At 37.7% G+C, this 26306-nt stretch overlaps 2 protein-coding genes across 2 annotated transcripts; one reads left to right on the top strand and one right to left on the bottom strand.

The window, feature by feature from the left end:
• The first annotated feature begins 339 nt into the window (after positions 1–339).
• Positions 340–9251, top strand: LOC112058368 (CLIP domain-containing serine protease B4). Its single transcript, XM_024099144.2, has 7 exons — positions 340–510; positions 3967–4097; positions 5046–5208; positions 5785–5966; positions 6464–6572; positions 7213–7390; positions 8411–9251. Exons 1-7 carry the CDS (start codon positions 450–452, stop codon positions 8652–8654), a joined length of 1068 nt encoding a protein of 355 aa, XP_023954912.1. The 5' UTR covers positions 340–449; the 3' UTR covers positions 8655–9251.
• A 3864-nt stretch (positions 9252–13115) lies between these two features.
• LOC112058390 (protein Fer3-like) lies at positions 13116–19567 on the bottom strand. The gene is made up of 4 exons (XM_052888148.1): positions 19181–19567; positions 17696–17789; positions 16218–16378; positions 13116–15498 (listed from the first exon to the last, which is right to left on the bottom strand). The coding sequence occupies exons 1-4, from the start codon at positions 19223–19225 to the stop codon at positions 15319–15321; spliced, it is 480 nt and encodes a 159-aa protein (XP_052744108.1). The 5' UTR covers positions 19226–19567; the 3' UTR covers positions 13116–15318.
• Between the last annotated feature and the right edge of the window lie 6739 nt (positions 19568–26306).

A 26306-nucleotide genomic window follows, 5' to 3' on the forward strand; every position in this document is an offset into this window, starting at 1 on the left:
GCGGCGTGCGCGCCCGCCAACGGCAGCGCACGGTGATAGGTGCGCAGAAAAGGTTGCGCACAAAAAGCGTTGCACACATGTCATTCGTTCATCGAATTTTACTGCCCATATTTTTTTCATACCGAATAATCGATTCTTATGGAGTAAACTCCCAAAAATACCTCCCTTTTCCTTCTAGTTATGTTTATTTCATTAAGCTTTTAACAGTTTCACGATGACTGCACGCGAATTGATGACCAGGATAATGCGCGACTAGTTAAAGCTACACTCTACATTCCACTGGGTTTTCCATACAAGATATGCATAATGACCTCATGGGTCTAAAAGCCAGTTAGCAAGACTCGAGACGGTCAGTCGGTATAAACACATCGCGGAAGACAAACCTGCTACATCGTTACATACATTATATGTTATGATACGTGTTATATACAAACATAAATAACATTATAATGTTTTTATATAACCTTGTAATATGTGTTGTGTTGTTCGCTTGTGGAGTAGCTAACGCAAGTAAGTTTCAAAAATCTATTTTTAATAACTAAGATTTGATTGTTTGTTTTTATGATTTGAAACTACTGGACTGATTTTAAAAGTTCTTTTGTTGTGAAGCTACACTATCCCCAAGTGCTATTGCTAACGCTTAGGCTAAATTAAATTAAATATAGGCTATATTTTATCCCCGTATTCCTACGGCAACGGAAAGCACGCGAGTAAAACCGCGCGGCGTCTGCTAGTATATCTATATAATATAACGATAGCCTTATAATATAAACTAGCTGACGCGGCGCGGTTTCACCCACGAGGTTCCCGTTCCCGTAGGAATACGGGGATAATATATAGCCTTCCTGGATAAATGGGCTATCTAAGGATGAAAGAATTTTTGAAATCGGATTAGTAGTCCCTGAGATTAGCGCATTCAATCAAACAAAGCTCTTCAGCTCTATAATATTAGTGTAGATGCAAGAATGAGTTTGTTTCTTAAGCTTTCACGACTAAACCACTTAACCGATTTTGAAAATTCTTGCCCCAATGGAAAGCTACATTATCAGCGAGTAATATGTGCTATATTTTAATCCCCGTATTTCCACGGAGACGAAAACTACGCTGTTGAAACCGTGTACCTTATTCTGATAGTAAAATAAGTAGAGTTATTTACACTTAGCAGCCTACTCGTAATTAAACTTTGACGTATGTTAGCTGACATATACGAAATTGTGATTCTTTGTAACAAATGTAATCCGATGCCTACTGACAACCCTTCGTGGATATCATACAATAGACGACAAATCTCAGTCGATCTGATGCTTATTTTAATATATTGTTAATAAAGACCAAAATAATAATTAGTTAATAGGGCAACAGAACGGCTACACGAATCTTAGCCTGGAATAACACATAGGCTACTTTTTAACTCTATATTTCCATGGGAATGGAATCTACACGGGTAAAACCGCTAGGTATAGATGGATTTTTAATAACAAAGGAAGTGCACAGTCTAAAACCAGTTTCCCATCGGACAAAAAGTACAGTCTGCTATAAAACATGATCATAAATTTATTTTAATTATACGAAATAAAGTATTAATCTAGTAGGTAGGTATACTTATAATAACAGAGTAGAATCGGAGTGTCTGTATATAAATAACTAAGAAGGTATTCATTATAAATTAAAGTTTGTATCTACATACACGTTATCAATTATTCATATTGTCTGTCTAGTGGACGATCAAGCGACTTGTCTTGCAAGCCTCCTGTTGCAAAATCCATTCAGCGGACATCTGTTAACTATAAACAATGGTTTAAGCCCTCATTCGCACGAGAGTTTTTTTAACGGACGATAAAAAGTTAAATGTCTATTTTCAACACCCAAAATGGAAAATGCAATACTGCTCGAACAAAAGCGTAGTGTTTTAAAAACGCTGTCGTGTCAACATATACTTGGGAATATATTTGTTGTATTTGAACGATTTTTTAACGTCCGTTATAGAAACTCTCGTGCGAATGAGGGCTAACTTAACAAGGAAATATTCTTGTTGCGTTTTCGAGATTTCGTGATGAATTGACCTTTCGCGTTTCGCGAATATAAGATTAGACTACTTTAATGTTATTTTGTTTTATATAATATACAAGTGGACGCCCGCGACTTCGTCCGCGTGAAATTCAGTTTTTCACAAATATCTCGTGAACCATGGATTTTTCCGAGATGAAAATATATAATATGTATAAAAAAAGTAGCGCGTTAATCCAAAGCAAAATCTATTTCTATTCCAAATTTCAACCAAATCGGTTCATAAGTTGCGGCGTTAAAGAATAACAAACATCCATACAAACTTACGCGTTTATAATATTAGTAGGATTCACTGCATACTAATAGTGTTTACTTCTGATTATGTCACCTATCAAAGATAGATATCTCCTTCTAGATATTATTATCCGAATATTTTACTTTACATAATGTCACCTACTTATTATAAAATACTATAGCTAATCAAATATCTGTGTAAATCATTACACTTAATTCATGAAAAAACAATAGCGAAGTACTACTAGGTAGAAGGTTCCTTGCTTCCTTGCATGCCCTGTAAAGTATAGCTCAGACTTAATAATATTAGGTAAGCTAACTCTATCAACCCTCTGTCTATGGTTTCCACATAAACGAGTAATTACTGTAAAACAGTGTGCCTAGTGGGAGTTTTCAATATTTTCATACTGTTACTATCACGTTGACGTTTTCGCAAATTTTATATGGAATTGAAACAGTTGTGCAGTAGTGCCACTAGATGGCGCTATTTCAATTCCTTAGAAATTCGCGTTTACGTTACGTGACGGTAACAGTATCAAACTGCCACTAGGCCCTCTGGATACTTTGTATTGTTTTGAAGTCTATGGTTCCTCCTGAAAACAACTTAACAAGGTAACAACATAAACATATAAATATTGTATGGTAGATACGTCATATTATGTTAGGTTAGGTTACTATTTCGCAATATATTTTTATTGATGACTGTACAAGGAAAATCAGCCACGCGATATTTTGTAATTAGTTTAATCTGTTCGTTTATCTGAGATTTTCCTTAAAGGAAACTGTCACAATTAATATGTAGGTATGATGTTTAATGAATATGCAAGAGATATACGTACAAACAACAATACAAAAGCTAAATAAGGGTTCCTTGTTAACTTCGGAACGCTAAAAAGGAATTACAATACCTAGTTGGAAATTAATCAATTCACAGCAGGCTCAGTTAAGTAAGAGCCGTGATAGCCCAGTGGATATGATGATCACTGCCTCCTATATTGTTCGCGTAGGTTCGAATCTGATCCGGGCATGCACCTCCAAGTGTTATGTGTATTTTAAGAATTTAAATATCACGTGTCTCAGAAGGAAAAAAAACGTGAGGAAACCTGAGAATTCTCTACGTGTTTGAAGTCTGTCAATCCGCATTGGGCCAGCGTGGTGGACTATTGGCCTAGCCTCTCCCATTTTGAGAGGAGACTCGTGCTTAGCAGTGAGCCTAATAAGGGTCGTTATTGACTTAATCAGTTGAGTCCCTCTAAATTTGTATTTTGGCAAACAATACATAGAGCTATAGTCGGATGCAAACTTTATGAAATCCTGGAAATTAGCTGCGGGTGACACTGTTGGAAAGCTATGACTATCCCCGGCTGCTGTAGGCTATATTTTATCCCTGTATTCCTACGGGAATGGGAACTACGCGGGTGAAACCGCATGGCGTTGCTAGTCGCTTATAAATAGAGATGAAGTACCATACCATCTGCTTGCATTACCAAAAATTTTAATTTTCTATTACTTACCAGGTTACGATCGGTTACGACCTCTCGGACCTTTAGGTCACACATGGTATTATGCCAGCCCTGTCACCCTACAGTTACGTCACTGCACTCTGTTAATAGTTCTATTCTCCACTATACAAAAAGTTTAAACTTTCACTTAATTGACTTGCAGAAGAATGCGCCGACTGCGTGTCTCTGCGCTCGTGTCAAGGAGCCGTGAATTTGGCGATCGAGAGGAAAGACGACGCGTCCAAACGGCTTTTTAAAAGTGCCTTCTGCGGATATGCAAATGGTGAACCTAAGGTAAACCATTTTTTATTTTTTCAGACAAAAAAGTAGAAAAATAATAATCGGTCATCTATTTTTTTAAGCAATTATTTCCGATTTGCACAGGTACGAGTAGAAACTATAGATACGTATATATATAAAATCCAATCCCAGGAGACATATTGTATCCTCAATTCCTTAGGATTTCCATGGACAAAATGGAAATCACGTTTATATTTGGATACTCAACATGTGGACCATTGTGAAAATATGACTGTGCTAAGTTACCTTTCCTTTGGCAATGGTGGTAGTTTAAGAAATTTAATATCATGTGTCTCCCGGTCAATCGGTGAAAGAAAAAACATCGTGAGAAAACATGCAAACCAGAGAATTTTCTTAATTCTCTGCGTGTGTGAAGTCTGCCAATCCGCATTGGACCAGCGTGGTGGACTATTTGGTCTAACCCCTCTCATTCTGAGAGGAGACTCGAGCTGAGCAGTGAGCCGAATACGGGTTGATAATGATGATATTTTCATTAATGATAAATCAAAGCAATGCACATAATATACATAATCTATACTAATATTACAAAGCTGAATAGTTTGTTCGTTTGTATGTTTGTTTGTTTGTTTGTTTGTTTGTTTGTTTGTTTGTTTGTTTGTTTGTTTGTTTTTTTGTTTGTTTGTATGTTTGTTTGTTGGTTTGATTGATTGAACTACTGGTCCGATTTGAAAAATTCTTTCAGTGTTGGATAGCCCATTTATCAAGTAAGGCTTTAGGCTATATTTTATCCCCTTATTCCTGCGAGAACGGGAACCACGCGAGTGAAACCGCGCGGCGTCAGCTAGTCTATCATAATATTAAAAATAAGTGATCTACAAAGTGTAAGATCATTTCATTTCAATATTCTAGACTTCTAGCATAACTCTACTAACTCTACTCTAACTACCGGTACTCTAAAGATAATGAGTGTTTTTCTTACAGGTATGTTGTTCAGATTTTCAAGAATCAGATGAAGTGCTAAGCCATCCCAATTTGCCGCTCCTGCCAAGTGACTGCGGAGACATCGATGGAAGTCGTATAGTCGGCGGGAGAGTCGCAAAGCTGTATGAGTTTCCTTGGATGACTCTCATATCTTATAATACACGTAAGATTATTCTTCTCAGTTTTTCTTATTATGCCAGCTCCACATTAGTGCCGTGAATTCACAAGCGAATTCTCGCCATGAATTGCACGAGTCCATGCCCTCCACATTTATGGGATGCTCACTATCGTTTAAAACCCGCCGCGAAATGGACGTAGAATCTGCTTTGTCACTATACCACTATTTAAATGGGGCGTGAATGTGGATGTGTATGCGTGAACGCCGCGCGAATGTCGCGCCTTTGTCGCGATACAAAATACCGACTCTAATTGGGGAAGACATGAATGTGCGTGAACCCCGCGAAAACCGTCCACATTCACGTTCGTGCCTGTTCACAGAGCTTCACGGCACTAATGTGGAGCCGGCATTAGTCTATATGTGTGCGATTATTCGACACTATTTAATGTTACGCAGTTATTTCTGTGATTAGGCGACTGTATATGTGTTTGTATGTGTTTACTGATTTCTGCCAAAACAAAAGTAAGTAGTAAGTAGTCATGTGTTCGCCGGGCGAGATTTTCCATACTAAGTACTATTAAATCTTTCATATTTTTTAATCTTTTGTTCTTCTGTATTCAGGTGATGGTCTACAATTTCAATGCGGAGGCAGCGTAATCAATTCGAAGTACATTTTGACGGCAGCGCATTGCGTGGTGCCAACAAAGAGGATCGCTGGCGTGAGGATAGGAGAGTTTGACGTCACCAGCAGGGTCGACTGTCAAGGGGATCAGTTTAAACCGATTTGCGAATCTAATCTTCAGGTAAGCTCTAACTTGTCTGAATAACTTGACATTTCCGCGTTCACTTCGATATAAGTTAGGCATCGAACTTTTTAAACGACCCTAGTATAATGATAAAAAATATATAATGATAATTTTTTTTTAACACGCTTATATTAGCTTTACTTTTAACTATGTATGTAAGAAAATCTTGGAATCTTAATTTGACCCACTTTCCGGTCTTCGATTAGGATGAAATTTGCACACGCTCTGAGTTCTGATGACAATACTACTAGCTAAGAAACGTCATTACAAATCCAATATGGCGGCCTCCCCAAGATAGCGGACTATATTTATAGTTGTTTGAAAGCCATGATATGGATATCAAATGAAAGGGTTTGCTGTCAGGAATACGAAAATTAGTGCGTCGTAAAAGCGTGTTTTTTAGTTTTTTAAACTATTATATTTATTTAATTTAACAAATAGGTATATGGCCACAAAAATATTACCTAAAGATGACCTTTATTTTTGAAATTTAGGACATACTCGTTGAGAAGATCATCACGCATCCGGAGTACCAAGGCGAACCGCCCGTGCAATACGACATCGCTCTGATGCGCCTCCAGACACCCATCGACTTTTCATTCAGTAAGTTTTTACATTAAATTTATATCACTTATTTTATTTACATAAAAATTGAAATTGCAATATCTTTCAAATCATCATGATCAAGCCATTCTGCTCATTGTATTGCTCGAGTCACCTCTCACAATAAGAGGGGTTAGGCCAATACTCCACCACGCTGGCCCAATGCCGATTGGCAGACTTCACACACGTAGAGAATTAGGAAAATTCTCTGGTTCCCTTATGATGTTTTTCCTTCACCGTTTGAGACACTTGATATTTAATTTCTTAAAATGCACACAACTGGAAAGTTGGAGGTACATGCTCTGGACCGGATTCGAAACCACACCCAATAGAATATGAGGCAGAGGTCATATCCACTGGGCTATCACGGCTCACAAATATCATTCAAATAATTGGTCTTGAATTATTTTAATTCGTAAATAAGTTTACCCCCCGAATAGTGTTTCCAAAGGATATTCAGAAAGCAGAAACATCTTTAGCAAATATGTCTGTATGTGTTTTTGATTTATTACAGTGACAAAATTTGTTTGTAAATACAATTCCACAATACAGCGCTTATTATAAAAAGCGTCTCAGCGTCATAACTCACCATTATGAATGCATAAATTCCCAAGTTTACCATTTACCAATATTTTTGCAGAAAACGCAGCACCAGTGTGTTTGCCAGTGCCAAGATCTCTTCGGTATACACCATTGGCGGGTAGGAACGGAACTGTTGCTGGTTGGGGTGCTACTGAAAAGGGAACTGACTCTAATGTACTGTTGAAGGTTGACATTCCTATAAAAACCGGTGAAGCTTGCCGCAGGTTTTACAACAAGTAAGTATAATTTTTAATCCAAGCTTTAATTTAAGATTACTTGTACTACGTCTTGTACCTGAATTTAGTCTCACTCTTTTGCCAATCAACGTTAGGCGGACGTCCGTCTCCGATGCTATCGGAATCACGATTGAGTGTACACTTTCGTGCTCGACATACATTCCACACTGTGGGTAGACCACAAACAATACAATGGATTGCTTAAAGCTATTGTAACACTCTTCGATATAATATTTATGGAGCTAACTTCTAAGCAGTATTTTACTCGTCTTTTGGTAGAAAAATTGATAAAGAGAAGACCAGCTTAAGACCTCAAAATCTGCAGCCTTGGCAGGGCAGCTACATGCTACAATACATTCCATATTTATAATCATCACTGTTTACTGACGTTGTTTGAAAAAAAAAATCAACCCAGTTTAGTCTGTTCTAGTTTAGTTAGCTCAGTTAGTTTTTACTTTTTCGATCGATATCTCAATAAGATGAGCAGCAGATGAAAAATGTAAAGAACCATTATTATAGACCTTATAAAGAGCAAAATCAAAATTTTCGTATCTCAACGGAGAACCGAGTTATTGTAAAAAAAACTGAACCAACCTTTTTTCAAGATTGAGAAGAGAGGTCGAGAATTTGATATTAAGCTTTTTTAGGGCGCCCCCACATCATATTCATAATTCAGCTTTCGCGGTACATTTGCATATCTAAGCCGAATTTTGCGACGTATTTTCTTTTTTTCTTATTTACTAATGGAATTTATTTGGGGTTTCGACATAACGACACTATTCTTTTATTCTTTCTCTTATTTACTAATGGAATTTATATGGAGTTTTAGCTATATCACTACCATAGCACGATGCTCTAAAACCAGTTAGTGAGTCATCATTATCATTAATATGCCATCAATATGGATGACTAACCACTGCCCTCTCCAGTGTGGGTTCGCCATTCCAGCACCTTGAAACAAATTAAAGAATTCATACAAATAACTGCTTCTGTCTTACTAAAACTACTTGGTGCTTTCAGGAACTCACTCCCTGGAGTAGACAGGACTGACAAGTCCATCTGCGCTGGTGAATACAAGAAAGACTCGTGCAGCGGAGACTCGGGCGGCCCCATGATGATCGAGGAGGACTACGAAGGTTCATTCAGGCTGGTTCAGTACGGCATTGTGTCATATGGGCCCAGGCAATGCGGCTCAACCTTCCCCGGAGTCTATACCGACGTCACTAAATTCGTGAAATGGATTTTAGATAACATTGAACCTTAATTTATTAGTATCTATTTCACCTTCAAGCATGCAAGTAACAAAAATACAGCTGCCATGTTTGTTTTTGTCGTCAAAGCTTCTTGCTGTACTTATTGCATTTGTCACTGAGGCGGTTATTCAACACCATACTTCAAGGGCGCAGGGCAGTGCATTTTAGGACGTCTTTTTAGCGTGCTCTTCGAAGTGTTGCTCTGATAACATTACAGGCAATGCTTTTCCCAACATCAGCTGGGCTAAAAGATATTAAAGCGAAACCTACATATTTTTGAACAAGCTCACATACATTATATTTATTATATTGTAGATTTTTAACGAAATCGCTTGAAGGTTGAAGCCAACTAAAATTCAAAATTACTTCCGTGATGTGTTCAATCAAATACGCTCGTAAAGACAAACTTCCAGACGTAGATTCTGACTGCTTTAAAAATTGACGATAAAATTACGGTTGGCTTCAGTTTCGAGCACTCATACCAGTGTTTTGTTAGCAAGGTACATCGTAATTAATTAATTATATTTTTCTTGTCTTAAGTGATAATGACGCCTACTTATAACTTATTGTAATGTATGATCTTAGTAATAAATTCATATTTCTGACTACAGATTTGTTTAACTTATTTTCCCACGACGTCAGCAAAATGCATTTGGTCTGGGAAGGCCAAAAATTATGATTAACTCACAAATTTTGATTGAAATTTCGATTAGATAAAACTTTACAGTTAAAACTAAAGGCCTGTAGCTCGACGTGACTCTTGCTACGGTTGAGCAAAACTTTTCAGAGCATGAGCATTCAGAGCATGTGCGATGAAAATCTAATTTTTTAGCAAAATTACACTTTTCTGAACGCACAGTCCAAGTACAATAAGTACTTAATGATACTCTTTTATTGCGAAATATTAATCAACAAGATATTAAGATTATTATGGATTTTAATAATACAATCCTTGTTTTTAGTTTATATTTCTTTATTTACAATAGTCAGTTATTGATAAACTTATATCTAATATATTTAGGTAAGTTTTGTCATTACATTTACAAAATCAGCTAATAAATACGAATAAATAATAAAACTTACAAACTAAGTAATTATAAACTTATGTATTCTGTGTTAAAACTGTTTACCATACTAGGTATTACATGATACCTACATAGTATGTTAATTGAATTATAGCTCAGAATACATAATAAGTAGTACAAAATAGTACCAGCAAGGTTTTAAAACATGTCGCTTGAATCATGACCGTAAATTACTTCAAAATCACTAAAAAGTGATATCTGGTATGTCTCCACGGTCGTTTTCTGGCCGAGACTTGAGTCTTCGCCGCTTTATAATAACTTTGGGACGCTTTTCTTTATTACCAGAGTTAGCGAACTGCGTGTCATCCATTACAACTATCGGTATATTTTCGCTGGCAGCAGCAATATGGTCATCAGATTTTGATGGTTGTAAACTATTTTTATCAGCTTTTGGCAAGGATTCCTCTATATCAGCAACAGACTTAGCTGGCATTTTATTCAGCTCAAGTGCAGCAGAATTATTGGATTGTTCTGTATTTTCTTTAACCACTAATGTCGTGGTTTCTTCTTTAGGTTTAATTGTTTGTGATATTATGTCACTGCTACTAGTATCCATTTCGACCACGGTATCTTTTAGTGGCTGATTATGATAAATCATTTTGTATTTATACTTAGTATGCACCGGAGCAGCGAATGTCACCCTTTTTCGTATACCTATTTCAGGAGTCATTACACTCTGTGCATCTATATCAACTTCAGGTGTTAATTTTAGAATCGTTGGTTTAATCTCCTCTACTATTTTGACAGGTTCTTCGGTTGTTGTTGGTTGTTTTATCATATTCATGTATGCTACTTTTCTCAATGTTGATGGAGGTAAGGCAACTTCTTCACGAAAACTGACTGGTGGGATCGGATTATCAATTATATCCATTCTATTTTGAATGTGAATTGGCGGTTGTGGCAATGGTTGATTCCCTGTTATAATTGCAGGAGAAACATAGTTACATGGTTCTTGATTAATAACACCTACTTGACATAAATGTGGTACTGTCCCTTGATACGCTACTTGGTTGATAGTATACGGAGGTATTCCATATTCCCTATCTTTTACACGAATGTATTCTTGCATAGCAGGTGGATAATAATTATTATAACTAACCGGATATTGATTCCGAATAGTTTGTACTGGCATATAAGTCTTTCTGGGGTATAGACCTTCTGTGAAAACGTGTTTGACGTTTGAATTGATTTCCATTTGCGGTAAAGCTCTGAGAAGGATGTTTTCGTAAGCTGGCATTGTGTAAATTTTCTTTGCGTTTTCAATCACAGGTATAGTTTGTATGATCTTCTTTTCGTTTAAACCTATTAGCCATTGGATGATGCTCTGTATTCTTGCCAAATCTCGTTTCGATCTTACGTGATCGGCAGATGAGGCTGACAATATGTAGAATGTGATGAATAACTGAAAATAAAAAAAGAACAAATGTCAGTTAATTAATAAAAACATAATCCTTTTGTTTTATTACAATTTCTCACTTTAAATAATTTATTTATTTAATTTTTACATCATACATTGTGTTTGTAGTAAAAACAGTGAGGATTATTTATACCTCGAAACGTAATTAACCGAAACTTAATCGAGATAGAATGAATAACAACTATGCATTATAAAGCTACCTTAGAGAACATAATTACAGGCAATATAACAAACATATAAGTACGCCTATAATAGAATAAAATGTTATGAATGATAATATCTGTAATATTTTAAAAACATTTAACATTAGACGAGAATACGGGGATAAAATATAGCGTATGACACTCACAAATAACGTGGTTTTCTGCTGGTAAAATAATTTTCAAACCGGTTCAGTAGATCCAGAGATTACCCACCTACAGGCTACAATACAACGAACTGTACCTCTATTAAGTTATTTAAACCTAGATTTGTACGTATTGAAATAATTCTATAACTCACCCAAACAAAGTAAGGCTTCATTTTAAATTTTCAACTTTTCACAACACTTCGACACGAAAACGTGAACCATACTGAAGTAATAAACACAAGTAAGGTATCCTTTTAAAGACCTCCAAACAATAACGATCAATAAAATCTCTAATCACTATTTTGTAGAAGTAGTTATACCAATTCTATAACAATACTTAGCGAGTTATATAGAAAAGGTTATTACGTAGTAATCATATTACATACATTACTCACTAACTAGATAATTAAGTCGATTGGTAATTGGTTTCATTAGGATTTCATTGAGACCGCATGAGTCAATGCTTTCCTATCTGGAAAGCTGGTAGACATTTTTGGATAGGTACGTTTTTGAGGTAGGTACAAGCAATGCCATGCATACAAAAATGCATTGCCTTTATTATTCTTTACAAGTTAACTTTTGACTACACTCCCATCTGATGGTAAGTGACGATGCAATCTAAGATGGAAGCGGGCTTACTTGTTAGGAGTGGGATGAAAATCCACACCCCTTTCGGTTTATAAGTACACGACACTGTACCGGAACGCTAAATTTTCATTAATTTGGTTTTTGTTGCTTTATTACCAACGTATTGAAATAAAAATCATAACATAGAGCCGTGATAGCCCAGTGGATAGACCTGCATACCTGAGAATTTTCTTAATTCTCTGCGTGTGTGAAGTCTGCCAATCCGCATTGGACCAGCGTGATGGACCATTTGGCCTAACCACTCTCATTCTGAGAGGAGACTCGAGCTCGGCAGATAACCGAATGTGGGTTGATAATGACAATAAAAAAAAAACATACATACAGCCGAACGTAGAACCTCCTCCTTTTTGGAAGTCGGTTAAAAATAAACATCAAATCAACTGAGAAATGTCATCTACCTACAGTATGATGTACACGAAGGGTTGTCAGTAGGCACCGGGTGGCATGTGTTACATACGACTTCGTATATATGTCAACTAACATACGTCAAAGTTAGTTGATTAGCTTGCTACGTAGTTAATAACTCTGATAGGACGTAATAAGAAGTTTAGTTTCTCAATCCTTATAGGTACACATTGTGGAAATCTGGTATAACTTCCAGATATTACCTATCCAATGGCGTGCACTTCGTACATGCAAAATGGTATAAGCAATAACTAACAAATGTTTTATTAATGCTTATCCAACGCATATTTTCCCAGTTTGGTTAAATTGTCTTACTAGAGCGTATGCACACCATTATTCGATTTATCTACCTGATGGGTAGGCAAAAAAAATATCTAAAAATAATAAAAGGCACTTTCTAGGCAAACCTGTTCTGTTATAGGCTGCACCTGCATCATTGAATAAAACGTGTCTTGGTGTTTAGATAATAATGCTCAAAGATCCTACCAAACTGAAAATCTAATTACAATCGAGCAAATAAACAAAAAAGGCCTAAATAAAACAAATATCACATTACAGTATAATAATATTTTATTTAAATATTATGTTTATGATTTATAGCTAATCTTAATACGTAGTAGTTGACTAGTAGGTAACCTGGAAAGGTATCGAGTTACTACTGATTGACATAATTAAAGGTTATACAATAAAATACCAACTACTTATCTACTAAAAAAACTAGCACGGAGAAAAGACCGATATAGTACAGGGATTTGCAATTCTAGACATCAATCCTTCTTTCTATAATTTTACTTTACATAGAATTGCTTTAAATAGAAGGCTCAAAGTCACTCAGCGGGCGATAGAGCGAGCTATGCTTGGAGTTTCTCTGCGTGATCTAATCAGAAATGAGGAGATCCGCAGACGAACCAAAGCCACTGACATAGCTCAGCAAGCCGCGAAACTGAAGTGGCATTTGACAGGCCACGTAGTTCGAAGAACCAATGGACGTTGGGGTCCATTCAGGTTTGGGTCGGCTCATGGAATGGTGACCCCGCACCGGAAAGCGCAGTGTTGGTAGACCTACAACTAGACCGAAGACATCAAGCGGGTTGCAAGGACCCGCTGGATGCTGGCAGCTTGAGACCGTTGTGTTTAGAAGTCCATGCAAAAGGCCTATATCCAACACTTCCAGCAGTGTATGTCCATCGGCTGTTAATGATGAACGAAAGAAATGCAGTAGAAATTGCAATTACATACTTAATTTTCTTTGTGCTAGTTAGGTTACTTATGAATAATATTAATACCCTAATAGCTAATGGAAGACATGATTATAAGACAGGTATACGCCAAACTTCCTAGAAAGTTCTGCGGCCCTAGTAGACAACTCGGTGTACCATTCAAATAATAAGTCACTACATCGTTTTTCGTCGTATTTTCGTTTTTGTGATCATCTAACATAGTAATTTCAACGAAATGACCTAATCTACGCCATGTTGCATCAAGTGGCAGTATTTTTTTTTGTTTTTACGATCGTTTAAACATTTAAACATTTCAACGAAATTACGTATACCTATAACGATTTTTTGTTAAATAACGTTAATACATGCTACTGCCACTACTAATGCCACTTTACGGAAAATACCATAATTATGTTATTTCGTTGAAAACACAATACTAATTATGTTTCAAAAACGAAATTACGATGAAAAACAACGTAGTGACTCATTATTTGAATGGTAACCCTGCTAAAGTTGCAACACGCCAAACTGCGAAGATATTATTATTAATCTCGTTGGAATAACTTGTTTTTGGGCAATACTTTCGACTAGAAATAAGTTCAAAAATCTGCCACTGCCCCTACAGGCTACATGAGTTAAGACAGCGTCTATCTTCATACTACTGTGGAATAAACTTTCTCATACTGAGAGAAGCCTTGTGTTCAGTAATACAGGGTGATTCGGTCTTTAGTGCGGATATTTTTTTTCGTGGTTCTGTATCATTTATAGAATATAAATCTACAAACATTTCGATACATTTTATGTATTTTTTTTTTTAATTTATGTCTCTAAAATAACAAAATAATGTACATATTATTACTAAACAAGATATTCAGCTTAAAAGTGATCTGGTGACGTCCTTTAGGTATCAAACGAAAATAAAATAAACGCACAATAGGGTGACCCTAAAATTCTGTTCAAAAGTAAATAACTTTAGCTAACGATAATTTTGTTTTTTTTGAGTTAAAAAAAAAAAGAAAAAATACGTGATCATTAAATTTTGTTTATGTACAAAATATAAAAATATCCGCACTAAAAAAATTTTCTTCCTGTATACAATCAATAGATCGAGTTAAAGCTTTAAATAATTATATTGAACTTAACAGTCAATTCGTTATTTTTCTTTTTAAGCGTTCCGTAGTCAACGGGGAACCCTTGTTTGAATAGGTATGAATAAGAATTTTCTTGGGATAATTAAAGATTTCGTCGTGGATTTTTGAAAATGTCAAGATTACGTCGTTTATAAGGATTTTTGAAAATGTCATCTGCGCAGAGACACGATCAGGCTTTACTGTTGCCTTAGTAACAAGACTTATTTATAGGTATATCTATCTTCTATCTTCCTTTATATATAAAAGGAAGTCGTGTTAGTTACACTGTTTATAACTCAAGAACGGCTTAACCGATTTGGCTGAAAATTGGTGGAGAGGTAGCTTAGTACCAGGAGACGGACACAGGACTTAGGGTAGGGGTAGGGTTTTAAGAAGTCCGCTAGCTATGTATATTCTTTCATTAAGCACACCAGGGCACCTCCGCGTCGAAGACGTGTCGCGGGGGGTGCAACGAGGGGTGCGCTGGGTGGTGCGGCTGCGGCGAGCCGTGGAGCAGCTCGCACATGAAACTGATGTATGTGATGGCGAGGCGCAACGTCTCGATGCGAGACAGGCGCTTTTCGTATGCGAACGTCGGCACCTGCACGGAAAATACATGTTTGGTACCAGGGCAGCAGACGACGAACGAACATATAATGCCCGGTCCACATAACAGCGATAGAAACAACTGCGCAAATGGACTGCGTACTGGGTAGTCCATTTGTACAGTTCATCGAATTCAGTTTCCCTAGTGTGAAAATATTTCCTTACACATGTTGCATAGTGTAGTTATTAGATGTTGCATAGTAGGTACAGATATGCTTACTAAGTATATTATTGTAGTCGTCAAGAAGCATTGCTGTGTTCCAGCCGGGATATGGTTGTCAGCCAGTAAACGCATATAATAAGGCTTCATACGTCAGGTAAACGGGCACTTCAGGTAAGCGCATTATAGGACTTGTTGTTTGAAAGTAAGGAAAGACATTTATTTAAATGTTGTGCCAGCCATCACTATGTCTTACACTATTAAATTGTAGTGTCTGATGCCTCAATCACCTGAGCATGTCAAGATCATAATCCAAATAGTGGAACCATCAAACACCATTTCATTTGGTTTGCCTCGTAACCACCAAACGACGCGTAAGTGCAAATGCGAAGCCTTAAGTGCCTGTAATTATACCGGCAACCAAACCCTACAAGCGGAAAAATAACAGTACCACTGATATCCATGATAGGTGGTGGTGATAGGTAAGCCAATAGTACCTACATTCCCAAACGAGTTCCATCACAAAAAAGCTCTATTAATGCTGAAACCATCACCTTTCGTCGTAACTTGTCGAAGGCTTCATTGAGGTTGAACATTCGTCGTCGCTCGCGGATGTTGGCGGCGCGACGCTGTGCGACGGACGCGACGCGGCGTCGCGGCTTTTTGCCGCCCGGCGTCGACCGAGCTGATGAGCGCCCGCATCCCGCCGACCACACTGAAAATTCGCATAGAAATAACTTCTGGAACTTAATCTAGAGTCCTAACTTATAGGTTGGCCTGTAAGTGTGGATTTGAACCTCTTACTTTGACACTGACTTACTCTTACACTGACCAACTTGACCAACAATGTGGAGTTGGTTTCTTGTCTTATTTTATCACCATCATCGTCGTCTTATCTTACTAATAATCTTACTGGATCAGAGTCCTTATCATCATCTTCATTATCAGCCGATGGTCGTCCACAGCTGGACATAACCCTTTTGCATGGACTTCCAAGCACAACAATCTCGAGCCGCGAGCATCCAGCAGCTCCCTGCAACCCGCTTGATGTCCTCGGTCCACCTAGGGGGTCGACCAACACTGCGCTTTCCGATGAGGGGTCGCCATTCCAGCACCTTTGTACCCCCACCCCAGGCTCTTCGAACTATTTTGCCTGCCCATTGCCACTTCAGCTTCGCGACTCGCTGAGCTACGAGTATGAGTCCTTATAAAGAGTTGTATTTGGACTTAAACACCATGAAGCACCATAGTGAATTGACACCAACGAAGTAGCAATTGTCTTGAACATAAGTCTTCATCCATAAATTGATCTGTAAGCCTGATGATATCTAATGTAATGAGTACCGGGATTCAAGACCAGAGTCCTATGTCGAAAAGCAAATGGTAATGGAAAGTAAATTCTAGTGAGTTATTAAAGCATATTGATAATGATAATATGGTTTATGTTGGCTATAGGCTACATCTTATGCCAAGATGATCTACTACAAATCATAAAGTAGAAAATCCGTATTTTCCTGGCCAAACTATAACCATTATGCACTATCTTTAATGATAGTTTGACCAGGAGTTTTAGAGCCCACCTACTAGCAATATGTTTTTTATCGTACTTTGATATAAAACACTCTTCATCCAATAAACAGATGGGTAAAGGTCGTTACCAATACGGCTAAGTCTTTGACTATTAGAGACCAATGTTGCCGACGGTTACTTAGGATCTAAGTAGCCGTGCTATGCTATGCTATGCTATGCTACTTACTTACATTACGCATTGTGTCGTTGTTGCAACAACTTAGTCTACATGATATTATAGGTACATAAGACGCAATGTACTTAAAATTGACAATGCAGTTATGACCTATGAAGCCGACTTCAAAAAAAAGGAGGAGGTTCTCAGTTTGACACTAGGGGATCATTCAATCAATCCAGTGTCGAATTTAAACTCTATGCGTTTAAAAATTCGACACTCAGCGGCTGAATGGTCCCCTGGGGGTGCCCGTGCAACGTCTATGAATTCCACTGTGAGGTAACTTACCCAGGTCGGCGGGTGGGAAGGCCAGGATGTCCGGGTAAGGCACCGGCGCCGGCGGCCCGTCCCACAAAGGACCGTACGGAGACACCTCACCGCCCTGTTTAGGTTAGCATATGCATAGAATAGTTATCTTCACTCAGTACATACTCAATACCTACATCAATCATCAATACATATAAATAAAATGTCTGTCTGAAATTTCTGTGTCTGTTTCATGAAGTTCTTCACAATATCTAAACACTAACAAGCTTTTAATAACATTTGTCTGTCTTTGTCTGTTCGTCCGAGACAATCGTTGGACGACTGAACCGATTTTAGGAGCTTCAATAGAAGATAGAGGAGGTTATTGAGCAACTTTTAATCCTGTAAAAGTCCGGATCCCGCGGGATTTGTGAAAAACTGAATTTCCCACTGATGAAGTTGCCAGTCGTCCACTAGTTTAAGATTTTTACGGAGTAACTATAATGAGCGTTTGAAGATTTTTTCTGATACGTTTGACGTTGTATTCATTTTTTGTTCCCTGTGGTTTCACTCGCATATAGTTCCCTTTCCCGTGGGAATACGGAGATAGAATATAGCCTATGTTACTCCATGTAACAGCAGCTATCTCCTGTCATAATCAAAAATTCCAACAGTTTTTTTTTATTCCATGAAAGTATTGGTGTCAAATAGTATCGTCAGAATCTCCTCTTTTCAAAGAATCGCTCCGTAGAGATTTAAAATCCTTCACTCTGTATTCAATACGCGAACTTGGAGTAAAAATCAATTTTGCTGCCTGTAGCATGACAAATAACTAAGTATTCTATATTCCATGGTCTTTTTGTGCACTCATTGTAAAGACGGGACTTGGCAAACAGGCATTAGAACAAAGCTGTACTTTCAGATATCTATATAAAAGATGATAAGGCCAAATCGGAAAGTCCATTTTAAAAAGTTTAAAGTCAAAATATTTTATAAAACTTCAAAAAAAGACATTAGGGTATTTTTGTTTAAGTTTTGCATTTATCACATCTGAGGTATAGACGGTGCTCTCAGTTTTAGTTATACTTATTAGTTAACTAGCGGACGCCCGCGACTCTATCCGCGTGAAAGTCGAAGTGAACATTCAACTACTCCTACCCTACCCTACCCCTACCCCAACACTACCCTACTCCTACCTTACCCCTACCCTACTCTACCTCTACCCTACCCTACCCCTACCTTACCCCTACCCTACCCTACCCTACCCATTAAGGCTGCACACGTGACCTGCTATAACCTGCCCAGGAGTATGAAGAACAATTGTAGGAAGTTTCGTTAAAATCCGTCGAGTAGTTTTTGTTTCTATAACAAACATACAGACAGACAAAAATTTTACTGATTGCATTTTTGGCATCAGTATCGATCACTAATGATAGATATTTTGGAAATACATTTAATGTACAGAATTGACCTCTCTACAGATTTATTATAAGTTTAGATTGTAAGAAAATAAATAGGACTACATACAGATGAGCTACTCCAGATATGCGGCGTCTCACTGCCGTAGGACATCAGCGGGAAATGAATTTTGAGACCTGAGCTTTACACTTCCAAGAAAAACTTCACTGCTGCACTTGTCACTTCACTTGTAATCACTTCACTCTGTTCTTGTTCTCACTTATCTGCTATTGCAAGCTCTGGACTAGTCTGAGAACGGAAATACACTAAATCAAAATACATACAGTTTTCATGGTAATCCAAAATATGAATGCGGATTTTATTAATACTTCATGCCATGTAAAATGCAACGTTACGCCGCGGTAATAGAGTTCCTTTTAGGATTTAAATCACGAAACTACCCTTCGGCATGGTGCCGCCAGATTTCTCGATTGTGATTGGCTGAAATGAGGGTGGTTTAGGGGTGCATGCTGTGATTGGCTGCAACTGGCGCGAGAGGCGGGCTGTATCGACTCCGCATCTCACAAGATATCCTGAAATTACTCTGAAATTTGTCTGCAACGTTGATAAATATAGCTATAAATTAGTATTTAAACCGTTTTATAGTTTTCCTGTCTCTATATCTAGTATTTGCCATAGTATCATGGCCCTTATTTCGAGGCATGGGTGAGAGAGGGTATTTCGGATTTTTTTTCCCTCCAAGAAATTCTGAGTAACAAACTGTAAGTACCAAAAAGTAATGCTAAAAATCCTGAACATTTTTAAATTACCACACCGCTGAAAGTGTATATGACAAATTCTTGAATAACACATCCATTAGAAAAGTCTCCCATTTAGGCCCATAAGGTTAAAAACTATGGAGAAAATTGAATAAATAAACCTAAAGTTTTCCTAAATCAAAATCAAATCAAATCAAAATTCATTTATTTCAAGTAGGCTCAATTTACAAGCACTTTTGACATGTCAGTTGACTATTTGTAAAGATTCTACCACCGGTTCGGAAGGCAGGTTCAGCTGTGAAGATACCGGTAAGAAACTCAACAGTTGCTCTTTTGGAATGAAAAAGTCATACAGTATTATAATTTACAACTGATAACAATTACAATTTCTTATAGTTTTATTTCCTGTGTGAAGGTGGAAGCTGATCCAATGGCCTCCAAGCACTTTTATCGTTAAGGAACTCATCAATAGTGTAGTAACCTCGACTAAGTAAATGTTTTTTAACACATTGCTTAAAGTTGTGCATTGGCAAGTCCATCACAGTCCATTCTGTCTCTAAGTCTAGTATTTGTTATACTTTGTGGTTGCCGATGGTCCTCATTTTTGAGGCATGGGTGAGGGTATTTCGAATTTTTTTTCCTCTCAAGAAATTCTGAGTAACGAACTGTAAATACCAAAAAGTAAAGCTAAAAATCATGAACATTTTTAAAATTCCACACCGCTGAAAGTGTATATGACAAATTCTTGAATAACACATCCATTAGAAAAGGTTTATCCCATTTAGACCCATAAGGTAAAAACTATGGAGAAAATTGAATAATAAATAAAGAAAGTATGATTTTTCATATAATTACGTTACAAGATTTTTGATTGATTTTGAAATTTTATAACTTAATTTATTTTACTGTCAATCTCCTCGAAAATAAACCGCCGTGCCGTACGAGCCGTTTCTGAAAGAACACTGTCTGAAATACCTGAATCTTTATGATATTCTTACATGGCTTGAATTAATAGGTACATCATCGGGTTATCACCATCTCCAAACTGATCAACAGTTAAAACAAAATATGATATATAGAACATAGTATGATGTTATTTTTCGCTTTTTAGTTTGTTCAGTACGTTTTAAGTTTTTGAAGTCGGTTGAATTTTTTTTTATTAAATTTTTTTACAAGAAAGTGTTTCCTCGCAAATTATATAGAACGTCGTATGACATACGTGCTTTGATAATTACAGTCTTTGCTTACTTGTAATCCTCGCCTACGGCTCGGGCCAGCAATATCGCCTCGGCTGTAATTTTCAACTTACAGCACTCATATCATATTGTAGGTACTATTACAAGAGATTGACAGTACCTAAGTAGTCTTTGTATTTGATGTATTAATTAGTTACTTCATTTAATTTACTCTAGAATCTTATAAAAATGTAGTCAACATCCCTCTTCCTCATTTCCTTCAATACAGAAACCTGTCAAACGCTAGTCGGGACATTCCTCCTCGTACATTCATTTCAAACTGTTTTCCTAAAGTAAAAACACTATTTATTTATTCTTTACTAGTGGACCCGGTCAAGCTGCGCATTGACTTATGTGCACTTCTTCCCTATCCCTACTCTACACTACTCTACCCCTACCATACCCTACCCCTTGACTCTTAAACGTTTGTATGGGAAATGGAAAAGGGTTGTTTTTATGGTTTTCCCGGCAATTATTCTAATTTTTCTCACCTTTTAAACCTTCCCTATACCTCCACGAACATTTGAAGACCAAGATAAGATAAATCGTTCAGCCGTTCTCGAGTTTTAGCGAGACTAACGAACAGCAATTCATTTTTATATATATAGATTTGTATACCACAACATAAGAAAAACCAAATAACAAGACAGAAAAAAGTATAGCACAGAAGTAGGATACAAAAGGCGGCCTTATCGCTTACGTTCCGATTGCACTACCACGAACGTAAATTTATCTTTAATATAAGAAGGATAACTATACTATACCTACCTACTTACAAATTTTCTTAAATATTAAATATAATTTTTTTCAAATTACTTACAAACTTTTTTCTGACGGCCTCCGTGGCGCAGTGGTATGCGCGGTGGATTTACAAGATGGAGGTCCTGGGTTCGATCCCCGGCTGGGCAGATTCAGATTTTCTTAATTTGTCCAGGTCTGGCTGGTGGGAGGCTTCAGCCGTGGCTAGTTACCAGTGACGTACCGCCAAGCGATTTAGCGTTCCGGTACGATGCCGTGTAGAAACCGAAAGGGGTGTGGATTTTCATCCTCCTCCTAACAAGTTAGCCCGCTTCCATCTTAGACTGTATCATCACTTACCATCAGGTGAGATTGTAATCAAGGGCTAACTTGTAAAAAATAAAAAAAAAAAAAATTACAATAACAAAAATAAGATCCCTACCGCCGTAATCTGTGTCAAATTATGAGATTTAGAAAAACATGTCATCAGAATTACACGCTTCAATTACAAATGGGGCTCGATATTAAACGGGGGTCGTAAGGGTCCGCGCACGTGCTGCAGTCAAGGGGGACGCGCAAAATATGTTTTGATATGATAACTAACTGTACAAAATGCCATTGTGTTCTAATTGGCTTTAGATACAATGTCAGTCTCCGAAGCAGTGAGGAACAAGTGAATCTATTGTTCTGAGTCAGGATTTGTTAAAAATAAAAGCGAAATTTATTTTATTTAGCGCTGCTTTCCTGTTAGCCCTTGATTACAATCTCACCTAATGGTAAGGTATGATGCAATGAAAGATGGAAGCGGGCTGACTTGTTAGGAGGATGAAAATCCACACCCCTATCGGTTTCTACACGACATCGTACCGGAAGCTTTGGTTTGCTTTACTGTTTTCTTGTTACGAGCTTTCTGCTTCTGCCTTCGGACCCCATTATGCGATACTTTTGCGCTCGCCCATACGCTGACGCCGCTAAGTGGCTAAAGTCCCAAAGAGCCTACGGCACTTGCCCGATCAGATAAAAAGTCATATTTTTATATTGACATGCAGCATTTTGTAGCATCGACGACGAACAGCGGGACAGACAGATACTGACTGGTTGGGTGCATCGTCCTCTTGCGCTGCGACGTCATGCGTCAACGCAATACGCGTTAATAGCATACGATGCGTTAATTCGTTACGACGACGCAACGCAATGCAGTACCAATGAGGCGTAACGACACTTAGATTATTAACCTTAGATAACCTTAAAAACCCCAATGATTATTAACATGCACAAATTGCAACAAGTACCTTCCTAAGTAGGTTGGTCTCAGGCGTCTCAGCCATAGGCAGTATCTTACAGAATTAACAAAAACCTGGATAACTGCGTTTCCCAACTTACCTATTCTTACTTACCAACCTAAAATCTGAATCAAATAATCCAATAACTGATGCAACGCTCATACATCAAATTGTCTATGGCTTCACGAACGATTTTCCGCTTTAGCGACGCCAAAGCGATAATATAATTTTAATTAAACGGAACCGTAACTGATGCCTGTGATGCGCTTTGCAAACCCACCCCATCTCGACACTTTGCGATAGAGTGACCATCATGACGAGATTTTTTTACACAAGTCCGTCCGTTAAAAAAAAAGAAACGTGTGTGTCTCGGGATGCTCGACAGAAGTGAGAAATTAAACCTGCTGCCGTAGGCGTGAGAGAAAGGGAATCCAGACGTATTTACGAGAACGTAACGCGTTACGAAGCGGTTTACCCTTCCATACGAAATTATCACTTCAAAAAAGCCTTTATTGCATTATTGTTTCCTAATTATGATCTGCAAAAGGTTGTTCTGATTATTGAACTAAAAGCTCTGTCGGTACATATTACTATATTACTTGATCAGAAATAAGGAGATCCGCAGACGAGCCAAAGTCACTGACATACGGCAACTCTGCGAGTCGTGAAGCTGAAGTAGCAATGGGCAGGCCACATAGTTCGAAGAGCCGATAGACGTCGGGGTTCCAAGGTGCTGGTATGGCGACCCCGCACCGGAAAGTGTTGGTCGATCCTCCACTAGGTGGACCGAGGAAATCAAGCGGATTTCAGGGAGCCACTGGATGCTGGCAGCTCGAGACCGTTGTGCTTGCACTGAGAAAAAGTTCCTAGTGCGCCATGTTTAAAATACGTAGCAAACCAGACACTATTACGCTTGTAGCCGGTAGCTGTGTACAAGCTCCTTATGTATGCGTGATATTGCTTCTAAACAGCACAGTAAGCTGCATCATTACTAAGTATACGGCATCTATAGTACGTATGCTGCACTATATAGTAAATAGTAATGTGCAAGCTCCTTACGTAAATAGCTCTTTTTTTCTCAGTGTGGAAGTCCATGCAAGAAGCCTTTGTCCAGCAGTAGACGTTCATCGGATCATAATGATGATGATGATGATGAGGGACTGACACTTAGGACTTAGAGATCCGCAGCATAAATTTTACCATTGGACCAACGAGGCGTCCTGTATTCAGCTTAATATATGGTCACCCTAACTGTCCATCTATACAATATGCTCAGTAACAGAACAACTGTGTCACCAAACCTAATTATGACACGTGGTATTCCCTCCTTTTTGGAAATATTGTAGAGATGAAAATGTTAATAAATCCTTAACATTTATTGTTGACTTCCTACGCGTGAAATTTTGTTTTTCACAAATCCCGCGGGAACATTTCGGGGACATTTCGTTTCACCCATACCTGAGTTACTATGCGGCATCGTACCAGAACGCAACAAGGCTTGGCGTGGCGGTACGTTTTTGCCGGTAGGGTGGTAAGTGGTAACTAACCGGCCGAAGCTGACCTTTTTTTTCTTAATGTGGGAAATCCTCATGGATATCTTCTTGCCACGGAGAGGCCGAAGATGACCTGAGCCAATTTAGAAAATATGAATTAATAAACTGAACCGAGCTAGGAGTCGAACCCAAATCATCTCTGTTGTCACTCACATCACTACCAACTGCGTCAGAGAGGTCGTCAGATCTTTATATACCTTCTTCCAAATCGGTTTAGATTTTTTTTACTTTTTTTTTATTCTTTACAAGTTAGCCTTTGACTACAATCTTACCTTAACCAAATCTGATGTTAAGTGATGATGCAATCTAAAATGGAAGCGGGCTAACTTGTTAAGAGGAAGATAAGAATCTACACCTCTCCCGGTTTCTACATGACATCGTACCGGAACGCTTGGCGATACGTCTTTTACGGTAGGCTGGTAACTAGCCACGACCGAAGCCTCCCACCAACCAGACCTGGACTAACCGAGAAAACCTCAATCGTCCCAGACGGGGATCGAACCTAGGACCTCCATCTTGTTATTCATATTGATTATGAAACACGGCTAAAACTCACGTGATATTAGGTCGAAGTATGCCTGACTAGTTTCGATCCCATACGGGGCCCTTAGTCATGAGCTGATTCTTGCAACGCGGCACAATCCAAACTAAACTATTCGCTCTCATAGGTAGTTTCGTCATTTAATAATAGCGGGACATAAACCAAACTCCTGAAATCGATGTTTGGAAGCTAATTTAGCAAGTGTTAGTTATATATATATATCTTCAACACCACCGACTCCTCAACACCAATTTTTAATTTCTTGAAGAAAACCCTTTTTACTTTCATTTTGGTGAACTCGGGAATCGAACTTAGGTCCTCATTATCTGTAGCCGAACAACCACTAAACCAATAGGAATAATATAATGATTATTTTTTTAGTTAATATGTTAATTAATAGTATAGGGCAATTAGTAAACAAACAAAAAAAATCATTTTAATTATATTTATTTCAAACTTAAATACTTCTACACAACACAGTAGTATCGCAAGGTAGACAGTTTTACACATATTTGGCTAGTAATAATTTAGAAGCCTGCCACTAAAGATTGTTTTCTATAATGCAAGACTATAACGTTTAGCGATTGCAGCAAAATTCCAAGCAAATTTATTAAAAAAAAAACATTTTTCAGAATCAGTTTTTTTTTCAGTCCCCTACTATTTGTTAGAAACTGTAAACTATTAATGAATTCTCAGAGATTTCGAGTCATAAAAAAAATATTTAAATGCCAATATATTTTTTATTATTGTTTTTTATTACAAAATTGATATAATTAACTTAGAAACACTGTCAAATTAATTACACAAACAAATTTTTAGGGAGCTCTTTACACGACGAAAACGATTACAACAATGAAACATCGATTCTATAGAAACAGTTTTTATAAACGCGTTAGATCGTTGATCTTGTACTTTGACAGAGAGGTAACGTCTCGCGAGGCGCCGTATACAGGGTGCTGGGTAGTATTTCCCATAACTCTGGGGTAGTTATATTCTTTACCGAAAATGAATATTTTCGGAGTAAATAATTTTTCTTTTGTTCTTTACACTCTTCCTTATAATAATGACGTATTTATATTTTAAAATGCAACGTTGTCGCTTTGTTACCTAAAGGCGTGTGTTACAT

The sequence above is a fragment of the Bicyclus anynana genome, chromosome 21 (genome assembly GCF_947172395.1).
Source record: "Bicyclus anynana chromosome 21, ilBicAnyn1.1, whole genome shotgun sequence".
Lineage (NCBI taxonomy): Eukaryota > Metazoa > Arthropoda > Insecta > Lepidoptera > Nymphalidae > Bicyclus > Bicyclus anynana.

Excerpts from the sequence above, each read along its gene's own strand:
- LOC112058368 (XM_024099144.2), top strand. The coding sequence starts at position 450 with ATGTTTTTATATAACCTTGTAATATGTGTTGTGTTGTTCGCTTGTGGA. Across the intron at positions 4,098-5,045 it reads ATGCAAATGGTGAACCTAAG|GTATGTTGTTCAGATTTTCA; the intron begins GTAAACCATTTT and ends TTTTTCTTACAG. Across the intron at positions 5,967-6,463 it reads TTTGCGAATCTAATCTTCAG|GACATACTCGTTGAGAAGAT; the intron begins GTAAGCTCTAAC and ends TTTGAAATTTAG.
- LOC112058390 (XM_052888148.1), bottom strand. The coding sequence starts at position 19,225 with ATGTCCTACGGCAGTGAGACGCCGCATATCTGGAGTAGCTCATCT. Across the intron at positions 17,790-19,180 it reads ATATCTGGAGTAGCTCATCT|GGCGGTGAGGTGTCTCCGTA; the intron begins GTATGTAGTCCT and ends TAACCTAAACAG. Across the intron at positions 15,499-16,217 it reads TCGACAAGTTACGACGAAAG|GTGCCGACGTTCGCATACGA; the intron begins GTGATGGTTTCA and ends TTTTCCGTGCAG.